The 19,163-nt window shown below is 58.5% G+C and overlaps 1 protein-coding gene across 3 annotated transcripts; it reads right to left on the bottom strand.

Annotated features, from left to right (window-relative positions):
• Window positions 1-751: 751 nt before the first annotated feature.
• Window positions 752-17,585, bottom strand: SELENON (selenoprotein N). 3 transcript variants are annotated; one of them, XM_070458957.1, is made up of 12 exons: window positions 17,562-17,585; window positions 16,398-16,515; window positions 12,837-12,970; window positions 9,923-10,165; window positions 9,623-9,747; window positions 8,913-9,050; window positions 7,177-7,258; window positions 6,389-6,577; window positions 5,928-6,033; window positions 4,762-4,874; window positions 4,571-4,672; window positions 752-3,167 (listed from the first exon to the last, which is right to left on the bottom strand). In XM_070458957.1, exons 1-12 carry the CDS (start codon window positions 17,568-17,570, stop codon window positions 2,997-2,999), a joined length of 1,530 nt encoding a protein of 509 aa, XP_070315058.1. In that variant the 5' UTR covers window positions 17,571-17,585; the 3' UTR covers window positions 752-2,996. The 3 variants fall into 3 exon arrangements, with proteins under 3 accessions (XP_070315058.1, XP_070315057.1, XP_020764918.2); XM_070458956.1 differs by lacking the exon at window positions 17,562-17,585 and adding an exon at window positions 17,195-17,377; XM_020909259.2 differs by lacking the exon at window positions 17,562-17,585 and adding an exon at window positions 17,195-17,377 and having other exon boundaries at window positions 9,953-10,165.
• Between the last annotated feature and the right edge of the window lie 1,578 nt (window positions 17,586-19,163).

The raw sequence follows: 19,163 nt of genomic DNA, 5'->3' as shown, positions 1-19,163 counted from the left end.
CTTCACTCACTTTTCACTTTCATGCATTGGAGAAGGAAATGGCAACCCACTCCAGTGTTCTTGCCTGGAGAATCCCAGGGACGGGGGAGCCTGGTGGGCTGACATCTATGGGGTCGCCCAGAGTCGGACACGACTGACGTGACTTAGCAGCAGCAATGCTTATCTCAGGCTCTTCTTCTAAGATGATGGATTTAACTTCAGAATCTTTCTCAACAACGAACACCAGATTCTAAAAACAGTAAGTTCTCTAGGTCTATCACAAATTTATTTTAAGCAAGTTACTCGAGCCTTCTGGTGACAAACTAGTCCCCAAAGGCATTCCAGTCATGCTCCCTTGCCCATCTGCCAACTCCAGCAAAAGTTGTTGTTCAGTCACTAATTTGGCTCTTTGCAACCCCACAGACTATAGCATGCCAGCCTCCTCTGTCTTTCTAGTGATTCATGTCCACTGAGTCAGTGATGCCATCTCATCCTCTGCCGTCCCCTTCTCTTTTTGCCTTCAATCTTTCCCAGCATCAGGGTCTTTTCCAATGAGTCCATTCTTTGCATCAGGTTGCCAAAGTATTGAAGCTTCACCTTCAGTATCAGTCCTTCCAATGAATATTCAGGGTTGGTTTCCTTTAGGGTTGAGTGAGTTGATCTTGCAGTCCAAGGGCCTCTCAATTCAAAAGTATCAGTTCTCCAGCAGAGGGGTGAGATGGAGAAGAGAAGAACAACATCCCACTCAAAGGAAAGGCACTTAGAACCACCATAATCTCTTCAATTTTATTATAGGACACACTGGGGACAGAGGAGGGAAGTGGAGGAGGGTGACAAGAGGGCAGCTGTGGGCCTCCCCCACCATGAGCCTTTGAGCACAGTCGGGGGTCAGGCAGAGGCATCAGGAGAGGATGCAGGAAGTGCAAGCGTCACTTTCCATGGGACAAGGATCCCTCATCATGGCGCTGGCCTTCTTAGCCCAGCATGAGGGGGGAGAGCCTGCTGGGTGGGAGGGCTGAGTGCTGATGCCAGGTGGCTAGTGGGACGGGCTACTGCCACCCATGCCTGGAAGCACTGAGACACGTTTAGTGCCCTCCCTCCCTGTAAGCGGCGTGAAAGCACTGGCTCCCAGGAGGGACACAAAGAACCCGGCCACGCTTGCCGGATCATGCCCCATTTGCTCTAGAGAAGACAGGGGAACCCGATGTTTTGGTTTGAAAGGCTTTCTTTTTCGCCTCAGTGAAAACAGGCAGGGGAGAGAGGTGGGAGGGACAAGACCAAACACTCCCAACATCAAGACACAGTCAACTCTACCACTGAGTCACCTTGGGCAAGTCACTTCACTTTCCTGAGACTCGGCTCCTTCATCTACAAAATGGGAATGATGACTATCCGCCTTGTGTCCTTTGTTGTGAGGAGCAAATGAGAAAATACATGTCATCTTAACAGAGTGCCTTAGATAGAAAGCTCTCAGTAACTAGCTGTTATCGTGATGTGTGATACAACATCGAGAACAAGACCGTGAGGAAGGCTCAGTGTGGAAACTCTAGTGGGCAGGGGAACTCAGCAGGTGGGAGGCCGGGGAGTGCATCTGAGGAGATGTTTGCCTTCCTTCCCCTTTCAGGGTGAAGAGGGAGCCCCTCAACCCCAGTGGGGCAGGGGCGGGGCACATGTAGGGGTGGGGAGGGGCCTTCGTGAAAGCCCCAGGGCTCCTCATGGGCCCGAGTGGAGGATAAGGATACAGTTGGGGGTATACGGACCCCCTGGGGGCTATTTTTTAAAAGTTGGTCTAGAAGAAGGAAGAGAGGGGGATGTTTCTTCCCACAGCAGCAACTGCAAAGACATCAAGCTGGATCCACCTAAGCTTTCAGATCCAGCCATCATGGGGCGGCTGCTGGGGGGACACTATCGCCCCCTTCTTTCTCCTCAGGGCAGGGGCTATCAAAAATACATATAAACTGTGAGAAAGTTCACATAAAAACGCTTTCTGCATGTATAAAAAAAAGAAAACAAAAAGACTGGCCGTGGTCAGTGGCTCGGGATGTGGACTCAGAGCGGCCAAGGGGAGTTAGTGGCCACCCAGTGGGAGACAACCTGGTCCGGGCTGCCTGACAGCTGGGACAGCGCCTGCTCTGGGGGAGGCTGCATTCTTTGGGCGATGTTTCTGTGGAGCTGAGGTCTGGGGTGGGGGGGTGTTATGGAGACACTGGCTCCGTGTGTCTCGCTGTGACCCATGCTGGGGTAGGCCGGAGGGGAAGCTGAGGCCCTTGACCTCAGTGGGCTCCTTGTCAAGGGCAGAAGCTTCCTTCACAGAAAACCTCCCAGAGAGCAGGCCTCCAGGAAGTCCTGAAATAGGCTCTGGGGTCCTTCCGTCAGATTGGATTGAGTGTTCTAGAGAATAGCAGGGGTACAGTATGATTTCCCCTTCTGAAGGAGGGTTCTGCCCAGAGCTTCTGGAAGGCTGACGTCACCTGGGGGGCGGGGGGCGGACACCAGGCGCAGGAGGGCAGCCAGGCAGGCCTCTGGCCTGGAAGAAGGCTCCAGACAAACAGGAGTGCTTCCGTGGCAGCCTCCCCTGACCCCAGGCCAAGGCTTCTTGATGTCTCTTTTGGAAGGGGTGAAGGTAGGGGAGGGGGTGGCCCTGTCTTTCTAGCACCCATTTTTCCATACTGTTCGCCCTGCAAGGGCTGGGACTATGTGCCTGAGTGGCAGAGGTCCAGGGAGATGACCGCAGGCCATCTCTTTCGGGGTCCCAAGCAGCTTCCAGAGCCAGGAATGTAGTTAAAGACTGGTGGTGGCAGCCAGCGCTCAAGGTCGGCCTAGGACCCCCTGTCCACCCACCTCCGAGGCAAAGCTCGGATGGCCGCCATTAGCTGACCCCGGTCCCCACGGGCAGCCTGAGAGGTGGAGCAGGAGGGCTTGGTGCGTGACACATGGGAAGGCTGCTCTGGAGCTCCCCGGAGGAGAGGCCTGTCCAGCTCCCTGTCCAGCTGCTGTCTCACCGGCAGGCAGGCTCACTAGGGCTGGAGGAGGGGCAGGCCGCGCCGGAGGCCCTCCTTCAGGAACTGCATGTAGGTGGCCGTGGACGGGTCTTCAAAGGTGGACGAGAAGCTGAAGACGTGGTTCTCAATGTCCTCGGGCTTCATGGAGGTGATGTCCAAGAAGTAGTTGGCGTTGATGTGGTGGACCTGCGAGAAGAGCTGGGTGAGGAGAGTGGGGGTGGGGGGACTGGTGCCCCCTTTGGCCTCGACATTCCTCGTCTGGGCAGATGATGGGCAGGCCGGGCGGCCGTGAGTGCTGCCGGAACCCGTTCCCCCTCCTCCTCCACTCACAGGCCTCTCTGCCTTCTGGGCTCCACACCTCGCCCACCAGGTGAGACCTAAGGCCTTTCAATATCACCTTTTCTCACCACCCCCCACCCTGTGCCCTTGACCCTCTCGTCTCTGATCCCATAACCCCTGAAATCCATACTCACTTCTGTCAAAATACCTGCATGCCCAGGCCTGTGTCCCCATCAGCCTCCCACTCCAGCTCGTGAGCACCTTAAGGGCAGGTGCCCAGTAAACGAATGGGAGAGTGCAAGGCACCCACAGCCCAGGCAGAGTCCTGTCTGCCCAGCTCCGCCACCCGGGGCCCTGCTGGGCTGGGTCCACCAAGGGGGTCGTCCGTGGACCGGTGTGAGCTGGCTGGTACCCCAAGGCCTTCCCTTCCCTGAGCCTGAGACAGAAGCTTCCCTGATGGCTTAGCTGGTAAAGAATCTGCCTACAATGCAGAAGACCCCGTCTGATCCCTGGGTTGGGACGATCCCCTGGAGAAGGGAGTGGAAAGCCACTCCTTGCCTGGAGGACCCTGGCAAGGGCTACTGTCCTTGGGGTCGCAGAGTCGGACACGACTGAGGGACTGATGCTCGGGGCCAACCCAGCTCTCGCCCCTGCGCTGCTCCCCACCTGCTGACCTCCCACCCTGCCCACCCCCCAGGACTGAAAGAAGAAGGAGTAGCTTTGCTCAGAAGAGCAAGCGATGCTGAGGCTCACAGGTGGGCGCCTGTTTTCAGAGCCAGCTATGCTTCCTTGTGCAGCTTTTGCCACGTCTCTGAACCTTTCTGAGCCGCAGCTTGTAAAAATCAGCATTTGTGATCATCAATCTCGCAAAGCTTCAGTGCAATCCCACTCGAGGATGCGAGTGAGTGCTGTGTCAGGGGCGCTTAGGGACAGTGGGGGTCCTGCCTCGGCCTGGGGTGGCATCAGGTCCTTTCTGCTGTCACAAGGCCTGCCACCTGCCACCCCCCATCCCTTCCACCCCAGGGCTGGCTGCAATGGTCTGAGGTGAGACTTCCCTTCTGGGTCCCATTCCTGTCCACTCTGCTGTTAGACTGTGCCTGCTGCTGCCCACTGTGCCCCAGAGTGCTGCTGAGGTCCCCGTTCTGAGGGAAGGTCCCGACACCTGCACAGGCAGGCCGAGGGGACACCCGGGGATAACTGAGGCTCGGACAGGGGGTGGCAGAGCCAGACGGGGATGATGAGGTCTGTAAGTCACGGCCCTGGCCGCTGCTTCCCCTGCCTGAGGCCGAGGCCGGGTGGCGGGGGCCTACCACGGTGCCGTTGGGCAGGCAGATCATCATCTCCACGGGGAAGCTGTACTTCTCCAGGTGCAGGCCAGCCAGCTGCCGGTGGGATGGGTTCTCCTGGTTGTTCTGCGGGGACAGTTGGGCATGCTCCTGCCGCCTGAGCTCCACTGTCCCAGGGGCTCCCGTGGCGCTCTTCCCACCCACCTGCTGCTCACCTGCAGGTCCTCCAGCTCCTTCACCAGGGACCAGGTGCTGATGAAGCTCTCGTTGAGGAGGGCGAGGATGGGCGAACTTTCCAGGACGGTCTCCCGGAGAGTCCGCCCCGAACCTGTTCGGGGAGAAGCAAGGTCAGGCACCCCACATGTCTCACTGGGTTTTCAATCAGCAGGAAACCTCAAGGATTACAGAATACTCTGTGCACCCAGGTGAAATAACAGTGATTCAAACAGTGCCACAGAAGACGTACTGAATATCTGGTAGCTGTAATTAACATCAGTAACATACTGGCATCCTGGGCTGAGACACCTGGCCCAGGGGCTTGCAGACACTGACAGCTTCTTAAATCCACTCAATGCTGCCCCAGGGCCTTTGCACAGACTATCTTTCTATTTATCTAAAACACTTCCTCCTGTCACCTGACAAACTCTTAATCATCTTTCAGAGTCTCAGCTTGTGTCACTCTTTCAAATAAGCCTTCCCTGACCCCCCAGTTACACACTCGTGTGCCACTCTGGACCTTGCCTTGTGTAAACCTGCCACACTTGTAGTGTCTGCCTTCTGCTCACACTGTGTGCTCCCTGAGTCCAGGGACCGCTTCTGACTTCCTCAGTGCAGGACGCCCAGCATCTAGCCTACAGCTAGGCACAGGAGGGATCCAGGATGTTTCTCGACTGGCTGGACGAGGGCAGGGGCACTGTTTGCTCCTCTTTGTACCCGTCGTCAGGCACCCAGAGAACTTTGCACCGGGGGTCTTTGGTGTATTTTCTGATTAAGTGAAAAGTGTCCAGGCTTTGCCACTATTTTTCTCTCACTTGTGTGCAACACTTCCCAGAGCATGGGCACTTTCACATCTGTTTTCACAACGGTGGGAGGTAAGTATGTTATCCTCTTATTGCTGAGAAAACTGAGGTCTAGCAAGGAAAATCACTCGGCCAAAGTCTCCTGGCTGAAGGTGGCAGAGCTGGGCTCCTTCTCCGGAGTCCAGCAGCTTCTTCGGAGCTCAGCACAGCACCCCAGTGCCCTCACCCCACCTCCCCGCCCCACGCTGTCCTCAAGCAACCTCATGCTCTGATAGCAGAGTCCTGTGGTCTCAGAGCCTCCTGCACCCATGAGGAGTGACGCCTCCCCCCACTCTCCCTTCGGACTGGCGGGGTCTCCTCACCTCAGCAGGACTGGTCGTCCAGGGCCCCCCACAGCAGGATTGAGTGCACCAGCTTGTTCTTGGCCTTGGCTTGGTCAAAGGCCTCGGTGAATGGCAGGTAGGTGACCTGGGGCCAAGTCGGGACAGAGAGAAGCTATTGTGTGTGGCCAGGGTCCCACTGCAGGGGCTGAGTGTATGATGTGCATGTAGGTGTGTGTGTTTGTAGTGGATATAGGTGTGTGTGTATGTATGCACACGTATGGATATGTGTGTACATATGCATGTATGTTTGTTGCATGTGTGTGATGCTAAGCCAAGGGATGGCTCCTCCAAGTTCTGAAGGACAAAGGGGAGGCTCCCCGGCCCAGGCGGAGCCCCACAGGGAGGCAGCCGCAGCCCCAAGCCCTGCATGGTGCCCAGTGCCCACCTGCTGCTCCTCAGCTCTCATCCCGTCCCTGCCTGTGCCCGCTGCCCCGCCTCACCTTCTTGAAGGGGTACATGGCAACCTCCAGGCGCCGGGCGGCTTCCTCCCAGCTCAGCTCCTGCTGCCACTGGATCTCCTCAAACACAAACTGGAGGGGCTCCCCTGAGGGCAGGCGGCTGTCAATCAGGTTGCCATCCTCATCCAGGATCACAGAGGGCACCGAGGGGCCCAGCGCCTCCAGCTCCATCTGGGCCAGGGGTCAGTGAGGGATGTCTCAGTGAGGGGCAAGAGTCCGCCAGGGGCCCCGAGAGATCCTCAGAGATACGCCACTCATCGCAGAGCGGGGGGAGTCAGGCCCAGGGCGGGGCAGGCCCGGTCAAGGCTGTGCAGTGAGTCCGGGACAGAGCCCACTGTCCAGCCAGGGCTCCACCGCAGGAAGCCGGCGGAGGGCCCACGGCAGATGCTGGACTCTGCGTGCAGGAATGCGTGTCTTCCCAGGATCCCGCTTTGCCTGCCGGGAGCTCTGTCATTCCCTAGCCAGCTGGGTCCCCCTGCAGCCAGGCTGAGAGACCCTGAGGCCCTGCCGCCAAGGCCCGCCTTCTGACCGGGGGCTTCCCAGGTGGCTCAGTGGTAAAGAACCCGCCTGCCAATGCAGGAGATGCAGGAGACCCAGGTTTGATTCCTGGGTCTAGTAGATCTCCTGGAAGAGGAAATGGCAACCCACTCCAGTATTCATGCCTGGGAAATCCCATGGACAGAGGAACCCAGTGGGCTATAGTCCATGGGGTGGCAAAGAATCGGACAAGACTAGGACTAACCACGTAAGAGGACCGCCTGTGCGCCCACCTGGGGTATGTAGCCGATGTCCACCTCCATGTTGCTGCCCTCGCTGGCCCCGTACAGCCACTCCATGTCCACATTCAGAGACCTGGGGACAGGGGAGAGGGCGCCAGGGCACAACACCATCATCAAAGCCCGTCAGACACCAGACTTTATCTCACCGAAAGCCCGCCACTGGCCCCATTTTATAGATGAGGACGCTGAGACTCAGCAGGGTGAACCCAAGGTCTCAGAGCCACTGGGATGCTGACGGCAGAGCCTGGGACCTTTTCTCTCCCCAGGCTGCCTCTTCTAAAGGCACTAGGACCACACCACCCTCCACCGACCCAGACCTTTACAGTTTACAAAGGGCTTCCACATCCATGGCTCACGCACTGCCCGTGACCCATGACTCTTAGAGGCAGCGGCCATCAGTGCCTCGCTCAGCACCTCGAGGGGGGCAGGATTAAAAAACGGGTACTGTCTTCTAGCTGCAGGCTTCCTCCACTGTCTCCAGTGGGAAGTCTGGCCTGATCATGTGCAACCTGCAGATCCACCACATGAGGGCGCCGCAGGACAGGCTACCAGCCACCTTGGGCCGGTGAAGCAGGCAGGGTGAGCTCAGAGCAAGCGATAGGCCTGGGATGCCAGGGCCATCCCTGGAGTGGTTGCCCCCTGCTCCTTCTGTTTCATCCAATCCAGGCCCCCACCTCCACCCCTGGGCTGGGGGCAGACGTGCCCTGGGCTGAGCCCCCGCAGCACAGGGACGTGCCTGCTGAGCAAGGGAGAGGATGAGGGCTTGTCCTTCCTCATCCTTTTCCCACGGAGCTGGAGCCCCTGGGCCCCTCGTTGCCCTCGGTAACCCTGAACGAGGGTGGCAGGTCGCTTCTGGTCCTGGGTTCTCTTCCAGGCTGTCCTGGCAACCCTCTCACTCCTGCCTAGGACCCAGCCACCCATCTAGCAGATGAGGAAACTGAGGCCTGGAGGGAGCCAGGGCCTTGCCCACAGCCACTGGTGCCACAGCTGAGACTTAGCTCTGGGCCACTCGGCTCCCAGCCTGGGTACCGTCCTGGTAAAGAGTCATTCAGGCCCCCCGGAGCGGCCGCTTGCTATCTGGGACAAAGCTGGAAAGGCTCTGCAGCTCCTCTTCCCGACAAGAGGCTGACCCTGGGCAGGCAGGCAGGCAGGCAGGTGGCTGGCATCGAGCCCTTCCAGAAGCCTCCCCCAGTCCCCACCCAGGGTCTGGGTTAGCAACTGCAGGCATGGAGGGTCTGCCCCTTAGGTCTCTGCATGTGCTGTTCCCTCTGCCCAGCTAAACTCTCCTCAGCCCCCAGGTCACCGAGCAGATGTCCCTTCCTTTGGGAAGGCTTCCTGCCCCCCCCACCAGTCAGGTCCCTGCCCACCTGCCAGCCTTTCCCTAGGGTGCCAGGGCAAGGTGTGGTCACGGGTCTGCCAGCAGGTTGAGCAGGGGGGTGCTCCAGCTTCAGGGAGGGGCTGCGGGTTGCTGCCTTGGGTCCCAGTGCAGAGCTGGCTGGTCACTCCATCATCCCATAAGCGTGTCCCAGGCGCTGCCTGGGATGACGGAATGACCACCTCCCTGCCCACAGACCACCTCATACTGCCTCCTCCGAGGTCAGCGCCAGGTGCCTCCCAAGAGAAGGGGCTCTGGGGAGAGACTGAGGGGGGAGCTCCGGGGGCTGAGCTCCGGGAGCTGGTGGGGGGCACACGGGAGCAGGACGCTGGGGTGGGATGGAGGCTCTCACCTGTGGTTGGGCACGAAGAGCCGGAAGTCGCGGACGTGGGTGGCGTCTTTGGAGAGGATGACATGGCCGGTGAACTGGCCGGGGGAGAACCAGAAGGGGAAGTCGGGGGGCTCGCTGAGCTGGAACTCGGCATGGATGCTGGAGGGAAAGGGCCCGGCTGGGAGGGGGTCCCCTGGCCGAGCAGAGCTTGCCTGCCCGCCCCCTTCTGCCCCAAAGCCTGGAACCCACACAGGGCCGGCCAGACTCTGGGTGGGGCAGAGGGCTGGGTGGGGGCAGAGTGTGTGGGGCAGGGAGAAGGGAGGCCCTCAAGGCGCTGCCCTACCCTTCAGGGCCCGGTTTCCATGCTGCCTTCCCTGGAAGCCTAGCTGACCCTCCTGAGCTCTCACAGCCTCTCCAGGGGCTGCGTGACCTGGTGTCACAGCTCTTATGCACCCCCTTCCACGTGGATGACAGTCAACGGCCATCAGCCCTGTGCTAAAGCACACTCAGCACCTTTTTCCTTCCTCTTGGAGGAAGTCACCCCCTCCCTGGTGCGCGAGGAGGAACGTGAGGCTCAGAGAGCAAAGCTGCTTGGCCAGGCCCGCAGGGCGGTAAGCTGTGGTGATGGTGGTGCGGGCGTCAGGCCCTGGCTCCCGCGGCTGTACCCTTCCGTGCTGCCCTGGAATCCCAGGCCCAGGGAAAGCAGGGACGGGGCTGCCAGGACCCCTCACCGGAACATCACGGTGTAATAGAAGTCGCTGATGGCGGTCAGGCAGGCCACGGCCCCCTGAGGGGCAAAGCGGGTCTTCACGAAGGGCCGCGGGTGGAACATGCTCAGGAGCCGATGGATGATGACCTGTGGAGGGGGCAGTGGGACCCGGGGTTGGCTTGCAGGGCCCGACTCCCCTGGGTGGGTGTTGGCCCTGGACCAGGGGTGGGGTCAGACGGAGGCAGGAGCGCAGGGGGGTTAGGCTGGTGGCCTTGGGGTCCAGGTGCAGGGCTGGGGCATGGGGCCCCGGGGCTGCCCTCACCTCCTTGCCCTTGGGCGGGGCTGCCCTCACCTCCTTGCCCTTGGGCGCCGGTGGGTAGAAGCGGTTGTTGGACAGGTAGCCGGTGAAGACACTCAGCTCACTGGGGATGATCCACCAGGGCTCGCCCAGCTCCACGTGGCCCCGGGGCGGGAGGAAGGGCCGGAAGTGGCGGGCGGCAAACACAGCGCTCGGCAAGGCTGCCGTCGTCCAGTTGCGGAGGCCGGACAGGGCCAGGCGGGAGACCTGGGGCAGGGGGACCGTCAGCGTTCCGGGGCACTGAGAACCTCCCAGGCTGCCTGGAGGTCTCCTCGAGCCCTGAGCCAACCCACAAACCCGGGAAACAGAGGCCCTGGGAGGCGCCTGCTCTGGTCAGGACGGGGTGAGCATGGCTGGTACCGTCCTGCCAGAGCTGAGGCTCACTTTGCCTCCCCAGCTCCCAGCCTGAGAAGTGGTGCCCCTGTGGCCCCTCGGGTCCAGCCCAGGCCAGACACCTCTTGTGAAGACAAGGGAATCGAGGCAGCAGGAGGGGTCGCCTAGGACTGGAACCACCTCTTCCCGCTCTCAAAGTCCAGGTCCCACTTCCCTCTTGTGCATAAGCCAGCAGACCAACCCCGGGTGCCCACGCCCCGCCCTGGGCTTCCTCACCCCCTCCACCTGCCCTGCTTTCTGCTCTCTAAGCTCCCCCTCCAAGTCTCCTCCCTGCAGCCAACGTCCTGGGTGACAAGAATTCAGGAGTCTGTGGAGGGAGCAGCAGCCACCTTTCGGTGGAATCTCTAGGGTCAAGGGCAGGATGAGACCACAGAGGAGGGGGAGGAAGGGCACCCCTGCTTCAGGCGTGGCCTGGGCCATGCTGGCTGGGCAGCCCGGGCAGGAGGAGGCGGGTCAGACCCTGTGCAGGCCTAGAGCTGGAGGCGGCCCTGGACCACGCGGGTCCCCTGCTCAGAGCCCCACCTTCAGTGGCTCTTCCCTGCCCTTACCGGTCCCCAGTGGCAGCCGCCACAACAGTGGGTGCCTGGCCCCACGCAGGGGTCCTCAGCCGCCAGGGAGCTGTCCCACCTTTGATGGTAGCCAGTCCCCTCCTCCACCTCCCTGGTGAGCGGATCTGGGCTCAGTGAGACTTGGAGAGGGGGGACTTGGGGAGCAGAGAACAGGGCAGGCAGAGAGGGTGAGGAAGCCCAGGGTGGGGTAGGGGCACCCGGAGTTGGTCTGAAGGCTTATGCACGAGCTGAGGCGGGCAAAGGGGAGTTCTCAAAGAGGCTCACAGGCAGCTTCTCAAAGCAGGGCTGGCTGAGCGGGGCCCGGCGGAGCCTGTCTGCCTGCTGGTCCTGTTCACAGGCTGCGGCGCTCTTGGGAAGCGGCTCATAAGGAGGGCCTGAGCTAGGGAGGCAGGGCTGGGGTGCTTTTCCAGACCCTACCTCCCCTATCAGCGCAGATGGGCCCCTGCACCTGTTCTCTCCGCTCGGTGGGAGGGACTCACGCTCAGACACGACTCCAGCCCATCACTGGCGAATCTCCTCCACCCAGACCTTACTGGACTCTCCCCCTGGACGTCCTCAGGGACCTCAACTCCAGCAGTCCAAACTGACCCTATACCTTCCCTACCAGACCCGCGCCCCTCCTCCAGCCCCCATCAAGTGATGGGTTCCCCCATGCGCCTGACCACCAGCTAGAAACCTGAGATACCCCAACCACCCCTCTCCATCCCATTCCTTTAGTAGCCAGGCCCTGCCTTTCTTCCCTCCCCCGCATCCCCCAGGCTGTCCTTCTTTTCCATCACCAAGGCCTCCCCTTCCCCCTTCCTGTCTTCCCATCCCTCCTGGGAACTGGCCTTCCCTCCCATTTCTCCCCAGCTGTCAGCCTGGAAAGCCTAGATCTGATGAGGGATGTCTCCAAAAACTATGGTATTTAGCTGCTGCAGGATGAAGGCCAAAGTCAGGCAGCTGAGCCCCTGGGCCATCAGGCAGCTTCTCTTTTGGTCCCACTGATGGGGATGCCCCGTATGTGTCCCCTGTGCCCGGGGTCCAGCCACCCCCTCTTTCTGCCCCTGGGGTCCTGCCAGGCATCTCCTGCCTTCAGGCCTTTGTTGGTGCTGAAGTGATGGTTCAGCTGAGACACAAAGGCTGAGTAGGTGTGGGCGAGGCAAAGAGAAAAGGTGTTCTTGGCCGAGGGACCAGCATGTGAGCTGGCTCACAGGTGGAGGGAAGTCTGGACATCTGGAATCATGGACAGCTGAGAGGAGAGGGCAGGGGAGTGAGCAGAAAGGCAGCAGGGCCTGGGGATGCCAGATCCTTGGAGGGCTTGAGACCGTGTCCACAGGGCCTTGGGTCTGGGTGGGGCTGGTTAGGATGGCCCTTGTCAGGGTCATTCCCCACCCCAGAGCCCCTGCCAGAGACTAAACTTCAGGTCCAGCTCGTTGGAGCTCAAGAGAGCACCTGTCAGATGCCAGGTGCTGTGCTAGGGGCCTGGGGATGCACAGATGTGCATCACAGGCCTTGCCCTGAGGAAATCGCAGCCCTGGAGTGGAAGACTGACCTGTAGAAAGTAATGATTATAAGCAAGGTGGCTGCATCAGCACGGTCTCTAACATACCGGCTGTTTCCTCCAGCCGGATCCTCCCTCCCCTATTGACACCGGCCTGAGCCCTTCTCCCCTGCAGTTGCTGTCAATGTCATTCCCTCTAGGGAGCCCTCTGGGTCACAGGCTCATGCTTATCCCTCCCAGCTCCCCTACCAGACCTGGGGCCTGGGCAGTGGGGTCAGGGCCTGGCACGCTGGGTGCACAGAGGGCGCTGGATAAGGGAAGGAAGGAGAGATGAGCACAGACAGGCCATTCTCCGGAGGCGAGGACACACAGACGGCCCCCCGTCTCTGGTTCTGCCTCTGCAAAGCCCCCTCCCCCTCCCGCCCCAACTTACTCCTAGGAACCCATCTTTGCTCTTGGTCATGGACTCTGGAAGCAGGGGCTGGAATCGGGCTTCTATGGTGAGAGTCTCCTCGCTGGGGTCAGGGGGCAGCTCCTCCTCCTCGTAGCTGGCCGTAGGAGTCGACCCTACGAGACACAGGTCGCTGGAGAGGGGTCCTGCCTCAGATGGCAGGGCCTTACTTCCTAGGATGTCCACATGGGCCAGTGATTAAGGGAGCCAGGCTTGGGAGGGATGGGGGTGGGAGGCTTTAACAGGTAACAATCACCAAAGTAACAATATAGATTACATCGTTTATCAAACATATACAAATAAATTGTATATGTATTGGGCTAGCTCAAAAGTTATTTGGGTTCTCCCATAACATCTTGCAGGAAAACCGGAACGAACTTTTGGGCCAACCCAATATGATATACAAAGTGTATATATAATGTATACAACCTAGTATATCCCGCATATACAATTTCTCCTATATATATTCACGTTTTAGTTTCACAGTAGTCCTGTGAGGCAGTATTATCAATTCCATTTTACAAATGAGAAATTGGAGGCTCAGAGAGTTGAAGTCACTTCCCCAAGGACACACAGCTAGAATGAATCAGGATTAAAACATGGGCCTCTTTTACCCTAAACCTACAATCAACCACAACTCTCTTCTGGGGACATTAAGATCTCCAAAGTTTCCTCAAAGGCTCAGGAACCAGATGACCTGGGTTCAAGTAGCAGCCCCACCCCTCACCAGCTGCATGGTGGTTGGCCCAGGGGCCTGTTATGAGGATTAAATTAGGTAATCCACGTGGTGTTAGCACCAGGCCTGTACAGAGTAAACCGTAATAAACGTCAGCTGTATGACTATTACCAATGGTTTCAGGGTTGGGGATCCACAGGGCCAGGGCCCAAACCTAATTCTGACCCTAACGTGTCCTTCTACCAGGCCAGGCTGGCCCCCTTCCCTGAGCCCATCTCGGGTGAGGTCAGCTCTATTTCCTGGACCATTTTGGGGGCAAATCCCTCAGCCCTTCCCGGACTCCTACACGAGAGATGGAGCCCATGCTACTATGCATGTCCGGTCATGGGGGGCTCATGGAGAAGCAAGGGCTGCTCGGGGAGGTCAGGGAACGTGGAATCAGGCAATCTTTGGTGTCACAGAAAGAGTGCTTGTCCTGAAGACAGGAGACCTGCTTCTACCCTGATTTCCTGGGTGGCCCGTTTCCCCATCAGTATAAGGAGGGGCAGGACTGACAGTAGTTGAATTTGATTCCTTGGATCTTTTCCTGCTCAGAGACCTGCCAAGTCTGTAGTCTTTCAAGGGTGGAGGGAGTCAGGATGAAGGCTTAAGGGGGGGTGAGTAATAGCAGGGCGGGGCCCCACGACCCAGATAAGGGAATGAAGCATGGGTGGGTCTCGCCATGACTGCTCTCTCGGGGATAGAGACCATTGCTTGGCATTTGTTGACGGACTGACAGACTGGATGGGTACATTCAAAGGAGTGCTTACCCAGGAATCATTGGAATCACCAGGATGCCTTTTTAAACTACCGATGCCCAGAACCCCCTGAGTCAGACCTACTCAGTCAGTCTTCAGCGGCTAGAACCTGGAGAAAATGTGCTTTTGATTAGCACCCCACCCCCCCACCCCCAGTGGCTTCTGATGGAAACCCTTGTTCTAAAGCATCCCAGTTACTTCTGCATTTCTAAGTCAAGGCAACAAAATTTCAAAACAGCAATCTGGAAACCTCAGAGGAACTGAACAACAGGAATATGTAGGGTTACTGGTCGGCTTGCTTATCCAATCATTTTACTGTTATCACAGATAATTCTGAATAATAATGCCCTGCATTTGTGGCTCTTTGGTTTTTAAATAAAAAGTTGTATTTCCTGACTTAAAAGTAAACTTTGTTCACTATAGACAATTTGTAAAAATGATAAGCTACAAAGCAGAAAATTAGGCATATATAACTGTACCACCTAGAGAGGACTGTTTGCCTCTATTTCTTGCTTAGATTTGGTGTTTCTTTTTGGTTTTAATTTTTGTCCTCCCAACAACTTGGTTCAGTTTTGTACTCACAGGGGCTTAGGCGGTAATGGAGGGAGAGATTATTTTCTTCCGATGGAGAAACAGATCTGTGTGAAAAAATTAAAAGCATCCCCAAGCCCAGCAAGCTTGGCCAACATGTCATTATGAGGGAATTCTGGCTCTCTAGGTGCAGAAAAGGACAAGGAGGTGGCTGTGTGGCTGCTCAGAGGAGTGCATGCAAAACACCAAGTCAAAGCAACCCGCACGGGACTGACCTGTGTACTTGCCCGTCTGCTTTCAGGACAGAACCTGACCGCCTCTGGGAGCCCCTGACACGTCTGCTCCACCAAATTAGCATTTTTCATCTGACTCTTCTCTGACAGCGACCGCAGGCCACCAGGCCAGGACTAGGCTGACCTACCCAACCCAATCCTGAGACACAGAAAGCCCATCTCAGACCTCAGGTGCTTACTTGCTTGAGAGCAGCTGGCGTCTCTTTCTGTCTTTCCCATCTACTGACCTACTTACACCAGGCGATCTGGGTAACAAGTAGAAGCCCAAGATCAGAAGTTCAAGAAACATCACAAGATATGGACACAGAGGTTAGGGTGGTGATGGAGCGGTGGGAGAGACATTTTATAATTTATGAGAATGCTTTAGCTCATCTTTACAACCGAAATCAAATTACATCCAGGCAAAAACGGGTGACAAAGTAGGATAGGAATCTGACAGTTCCCCAGGAAAGTTTAATATTTAGTAGTATAGCAATAGCTCCTGTCTATTGATTATCCAGGCTTCCCAGGTGACACAGTGGTAAAGAATCTGCCTGCCAATGCAGGAGATGAAGGAGACTTGAGTTCAATCCCCGGGCCGGACAGATCCCTTCGAGTAGGAAATGGTAATCTACTCCAGTATGCTTGCCTGGAAAATTCCATGGACAGAGGAACCTGGCAGGCTACAGTCCACGGGGTCGCAAAGAGTTGGACACGACTGAGCACACATACCATGCCATTGACTATCTACTGCATACTGGGCACTTTGCAGACGTTTTCTCTAATCCTCAAATCAGCTGGTGCAGGACCTGAAGACAGAAGCTCCCTAATCCTTGCCCTGCACCTTTCCATCCTGGGCAGGCTGGAGAGCCTTCCTGCTCCCCAGTCTCTCAAACTATACACATGAGGATCAGGTCAGCATCCATCTCACAGGCTCTGCTAAGAGATAACTCAGAAGGTGCTTAAAGTGATGTCTGGTCCTGAGAAAGTGGTCAGAGAACGTTAGCTTGTAATATTCACCTGTGAGGAGAACAGGCTCGGGGGGCGGGGGGGGGGGGGTGTATGCGTGCATGTATGCGCGCATGTGTGTCTGTGTGTGTACTCATGGTGAGGCAGCTTGCCCAAACCACCAGCTAGAAAGTACCTCTGAAGCCCAGGGCAGCCTCCTCCTACTCCAGGCAGTCCTCCTGCTCAGAGCAGACACAGAGCAAGACCAGAGGGCGGTGCCCCAGGTCCCTCCTCCCGGGTCCCCAGTTCCTCTGGGTACCTGTCAGCTTCTCAGCGATGGGCTTGAACTCCTCCGGGCTGATGTACATGTCCCGGTCAGCATCCAGGGAGGAGAAGAGGAAGAGGCCTTCTGTCCCCAGGGTTTTCAGTGCTGAATCCTGCTTGGGAGGAGGCGCTGGGTTGAGCAACCGGATATCCAACTGGTGTCCCTAACCACTCCGGCCACCACCTTCCTGAATTCTTTCAGCGCATCCATCTCCCAAACATCTGTCCAAATGCCACTTCTGCAGCCCCAGAGCCCAGGATCTCCCCCGCCTCCCAGTTCCCATCCCTCTCGGTCCCTGCTACACTCCATCGTCCACTGTCCACTCTCTGAGTGCCCGCTTTGTATCCGGAGCCATCTAGAGTCACCCTTTTGGTCCACCCATCGTCCTCCCTGGTGTCCCCTCCCCACCGTCCCAGCGCCCCCGGCCCCGCCCGCCCGGGGGCTCGGGTCCCAGCCTCACTCAGTGCTTTGTCTGCGGTGAACTGTCCTAGTCACCCATCCGCCCGCTCCCCTAGGAGCCTGTCCCAGCCCCGGCCTCACTCGGGGCCACTCTGCTCTCCCCCGCATCAGTCCTTCCTAGCCCGCCCGATCTCTGGAGCCCCCTGTTTTCCTTCCTGGCCGCTCTCCCGGCCCTCCGGCACTGTCCCCCTCCGGTCAGCCTGCCCCTTCATCCCCGCCCCGGCCCCCACCGGCCCCCGGCCCCTCGGAGCCCTGCCCGTCGGCGAGCCCCGCCGCCCCGGGCCCACCCGAGCGTCCACGGCCGCCGCCGCGCCCTCCCCCCCGACTCGGACCTGCCTCGCGGCCGCCTGGGCCTCGCTATAGCTGGCGAAGGCCCGGGCGGCGGCGGCGGCCGCGGCGGCGGCGAGCAGCGCCCCGAGCAGCGCCAGGACGCGGGCGCGGCGCGGCGGGGGCGCGGGCGGCGCGGCGGGGCCGGGGCCCGCAGGCCCGCGCTCGCCCGGCCGGGTCCGGCCCATGGCGGCGGCTCCGGGCGGGGTGGCCGCGGACGCGGAGCCGCGGCGGCGCGGGCGCGGGCGGGGCCGGGGCCGGGCCTGGGCGCCGGGGCGGGGCGGACGGGGGCGCGGGGTCCGGCGCACGGCGGCGCTGCTGGCTCGCGAGTCAGGGAGGGAGGCGTGCGGGGCCCCTGCTCCACACACACACCCCTGCCATCCGGCGGTGTCTAGCCCGGGAGCACTTCCAGGCCGAGCACTGGGAGAAGGAGATGCGAGGGAGGCCAGAGGCGCGCTGGGTACCCACTCTCCCCACATCCCACCCTCCCTCTTATCTGACCTGCTTTCTGATATGTCTCCAGTCATCGCGAAACATTAAACTACCAAGTTCAGCCCTCCCTGTTTCTTTCACGGGCCTGCAGGCTGTGAAAGGAAGGCCACCTCTGCAGATTCATTAGGGACAGGAGCTACCTGTGTAAGCACAGAGAAAGGTGCAGCGCTGAACCCTCGCCTGCGGGGCCCAAGTTTCCTCACCTGTAAGGAGGATTCAGAGAGGTTCTTCCGTGGGTTGGTTGGTGTTTAGTCGCTCAGTCATGTCTGACTCTTTGCAACCCCATGGACTGCAGCACCCCAGGCCTCCCTGTCCATCACCACCTCCCAGAATTTACTCAAACTCATGTCCATTGAGTCAGTGATGCCATCCAACCATCTCATCCTCTGTCCTCCCCTTCTCCTCCCGCCTTCAATCTTTCCCAGCATCAGGGTCTTTTCCAATGAGTCAGTTCTTCGCATCAGGTGGCCCAAGTATTGGAGCTTCAGCTTCAACATCAGTCCTTCCAATGAATATTCAGGACTGATTTCCTTTAGGATGGACTGGTTGGATCTCCTTGCAGTCCAAGGGACTCTCAAGAGTCTTCTCCAACACCATAGTTCAAAAGCATCAGTTCTTTGGAACTCACCTTTCTTTATAGTCCAACTCTCACGTCCATACAGGACTCCTGGAAAAACCATAACTTTGACTGTACGGAAATACCCAGGCTGGTGGTGGGTGGCAGCCCCCAGGCACAGGGCAAGGCAGGCTGTGGGTTACCCCTCTCCCCTGCTGGACCTGGCCTGGCCACTGGAATGGTTTTCCTGGATAACAACACTTGGGGGAGGGTCTTGGGCATAGAGGCGGGTGGAGTTTGAGAAAGTACTTTCAAGTCCCCAGAAACCTTGGTTCCACTGGGCCTCTTTTCCGTTGTATCAAGGGCCGGGGAGCCCAGGGGTGGCTATGCCTGCACTTCCCCACGAGAGGGCAGCAGCTGCCAAAGCCTCTGGACAGGAGTCCAGAGTCTGGGGAGCAGCCGTGCAGTCCTTGGAGATGACTGCCCACCCCAGGGCAGGGCAGCGCCCAGGTCTGGGATGTCAGGGGAGATTTAATAGGTACTTAGCACCCACTGTGTGCTGGACTTGGTGCCAGGAAATTCATGCCATCCTGTTTCATCCTCACGTCACCCAATGAGGCTTGTTTGCCTCATTTGAAAATTGAGGAGACTGGGAATTCCTTAGAGGTCCAGTGGTTAGGGGGCTTCCCAGCTGGCTCAGTGGTAAAGAATCCTCCTGCCAGTGTAGGAGATGCAAGTCAAGAAGGTCCCCTGGAGTGGGAAATGACAACCCACTCCAGTATTCTTGCCTAGAAAATTTCATGGATACAGGAACCTCGTGGGCTACAGTCCGTGGGGTCGCAGAGTCGGACACGACTGAGTACACACACAGGCGCACCAGTGGCCGGACTCCGGGCGCTCCCTGCTGGGCCCAGGTTTGCTTCTTG

The sequence above is a fragment of the Odocoileus virginianus genome, chromosome 30 (assembly GCF_023699985.2).
Source record: "Odocoileus virginianus isolate 20LAN1187 ecotype Illinois chromosome 30, Ovbor_1.2, whole genome shotgun sequence".
Classification (NCBI taxonomy): Eukaryota; Metazoa; Chordata; class Mammalia; order Artiodactyla; family Cervidae; genus Odocoileus; species Odocoileus virginianus.
This window is presented reverse-complemented; position numbering and strand designations above follow the sequence as displayed.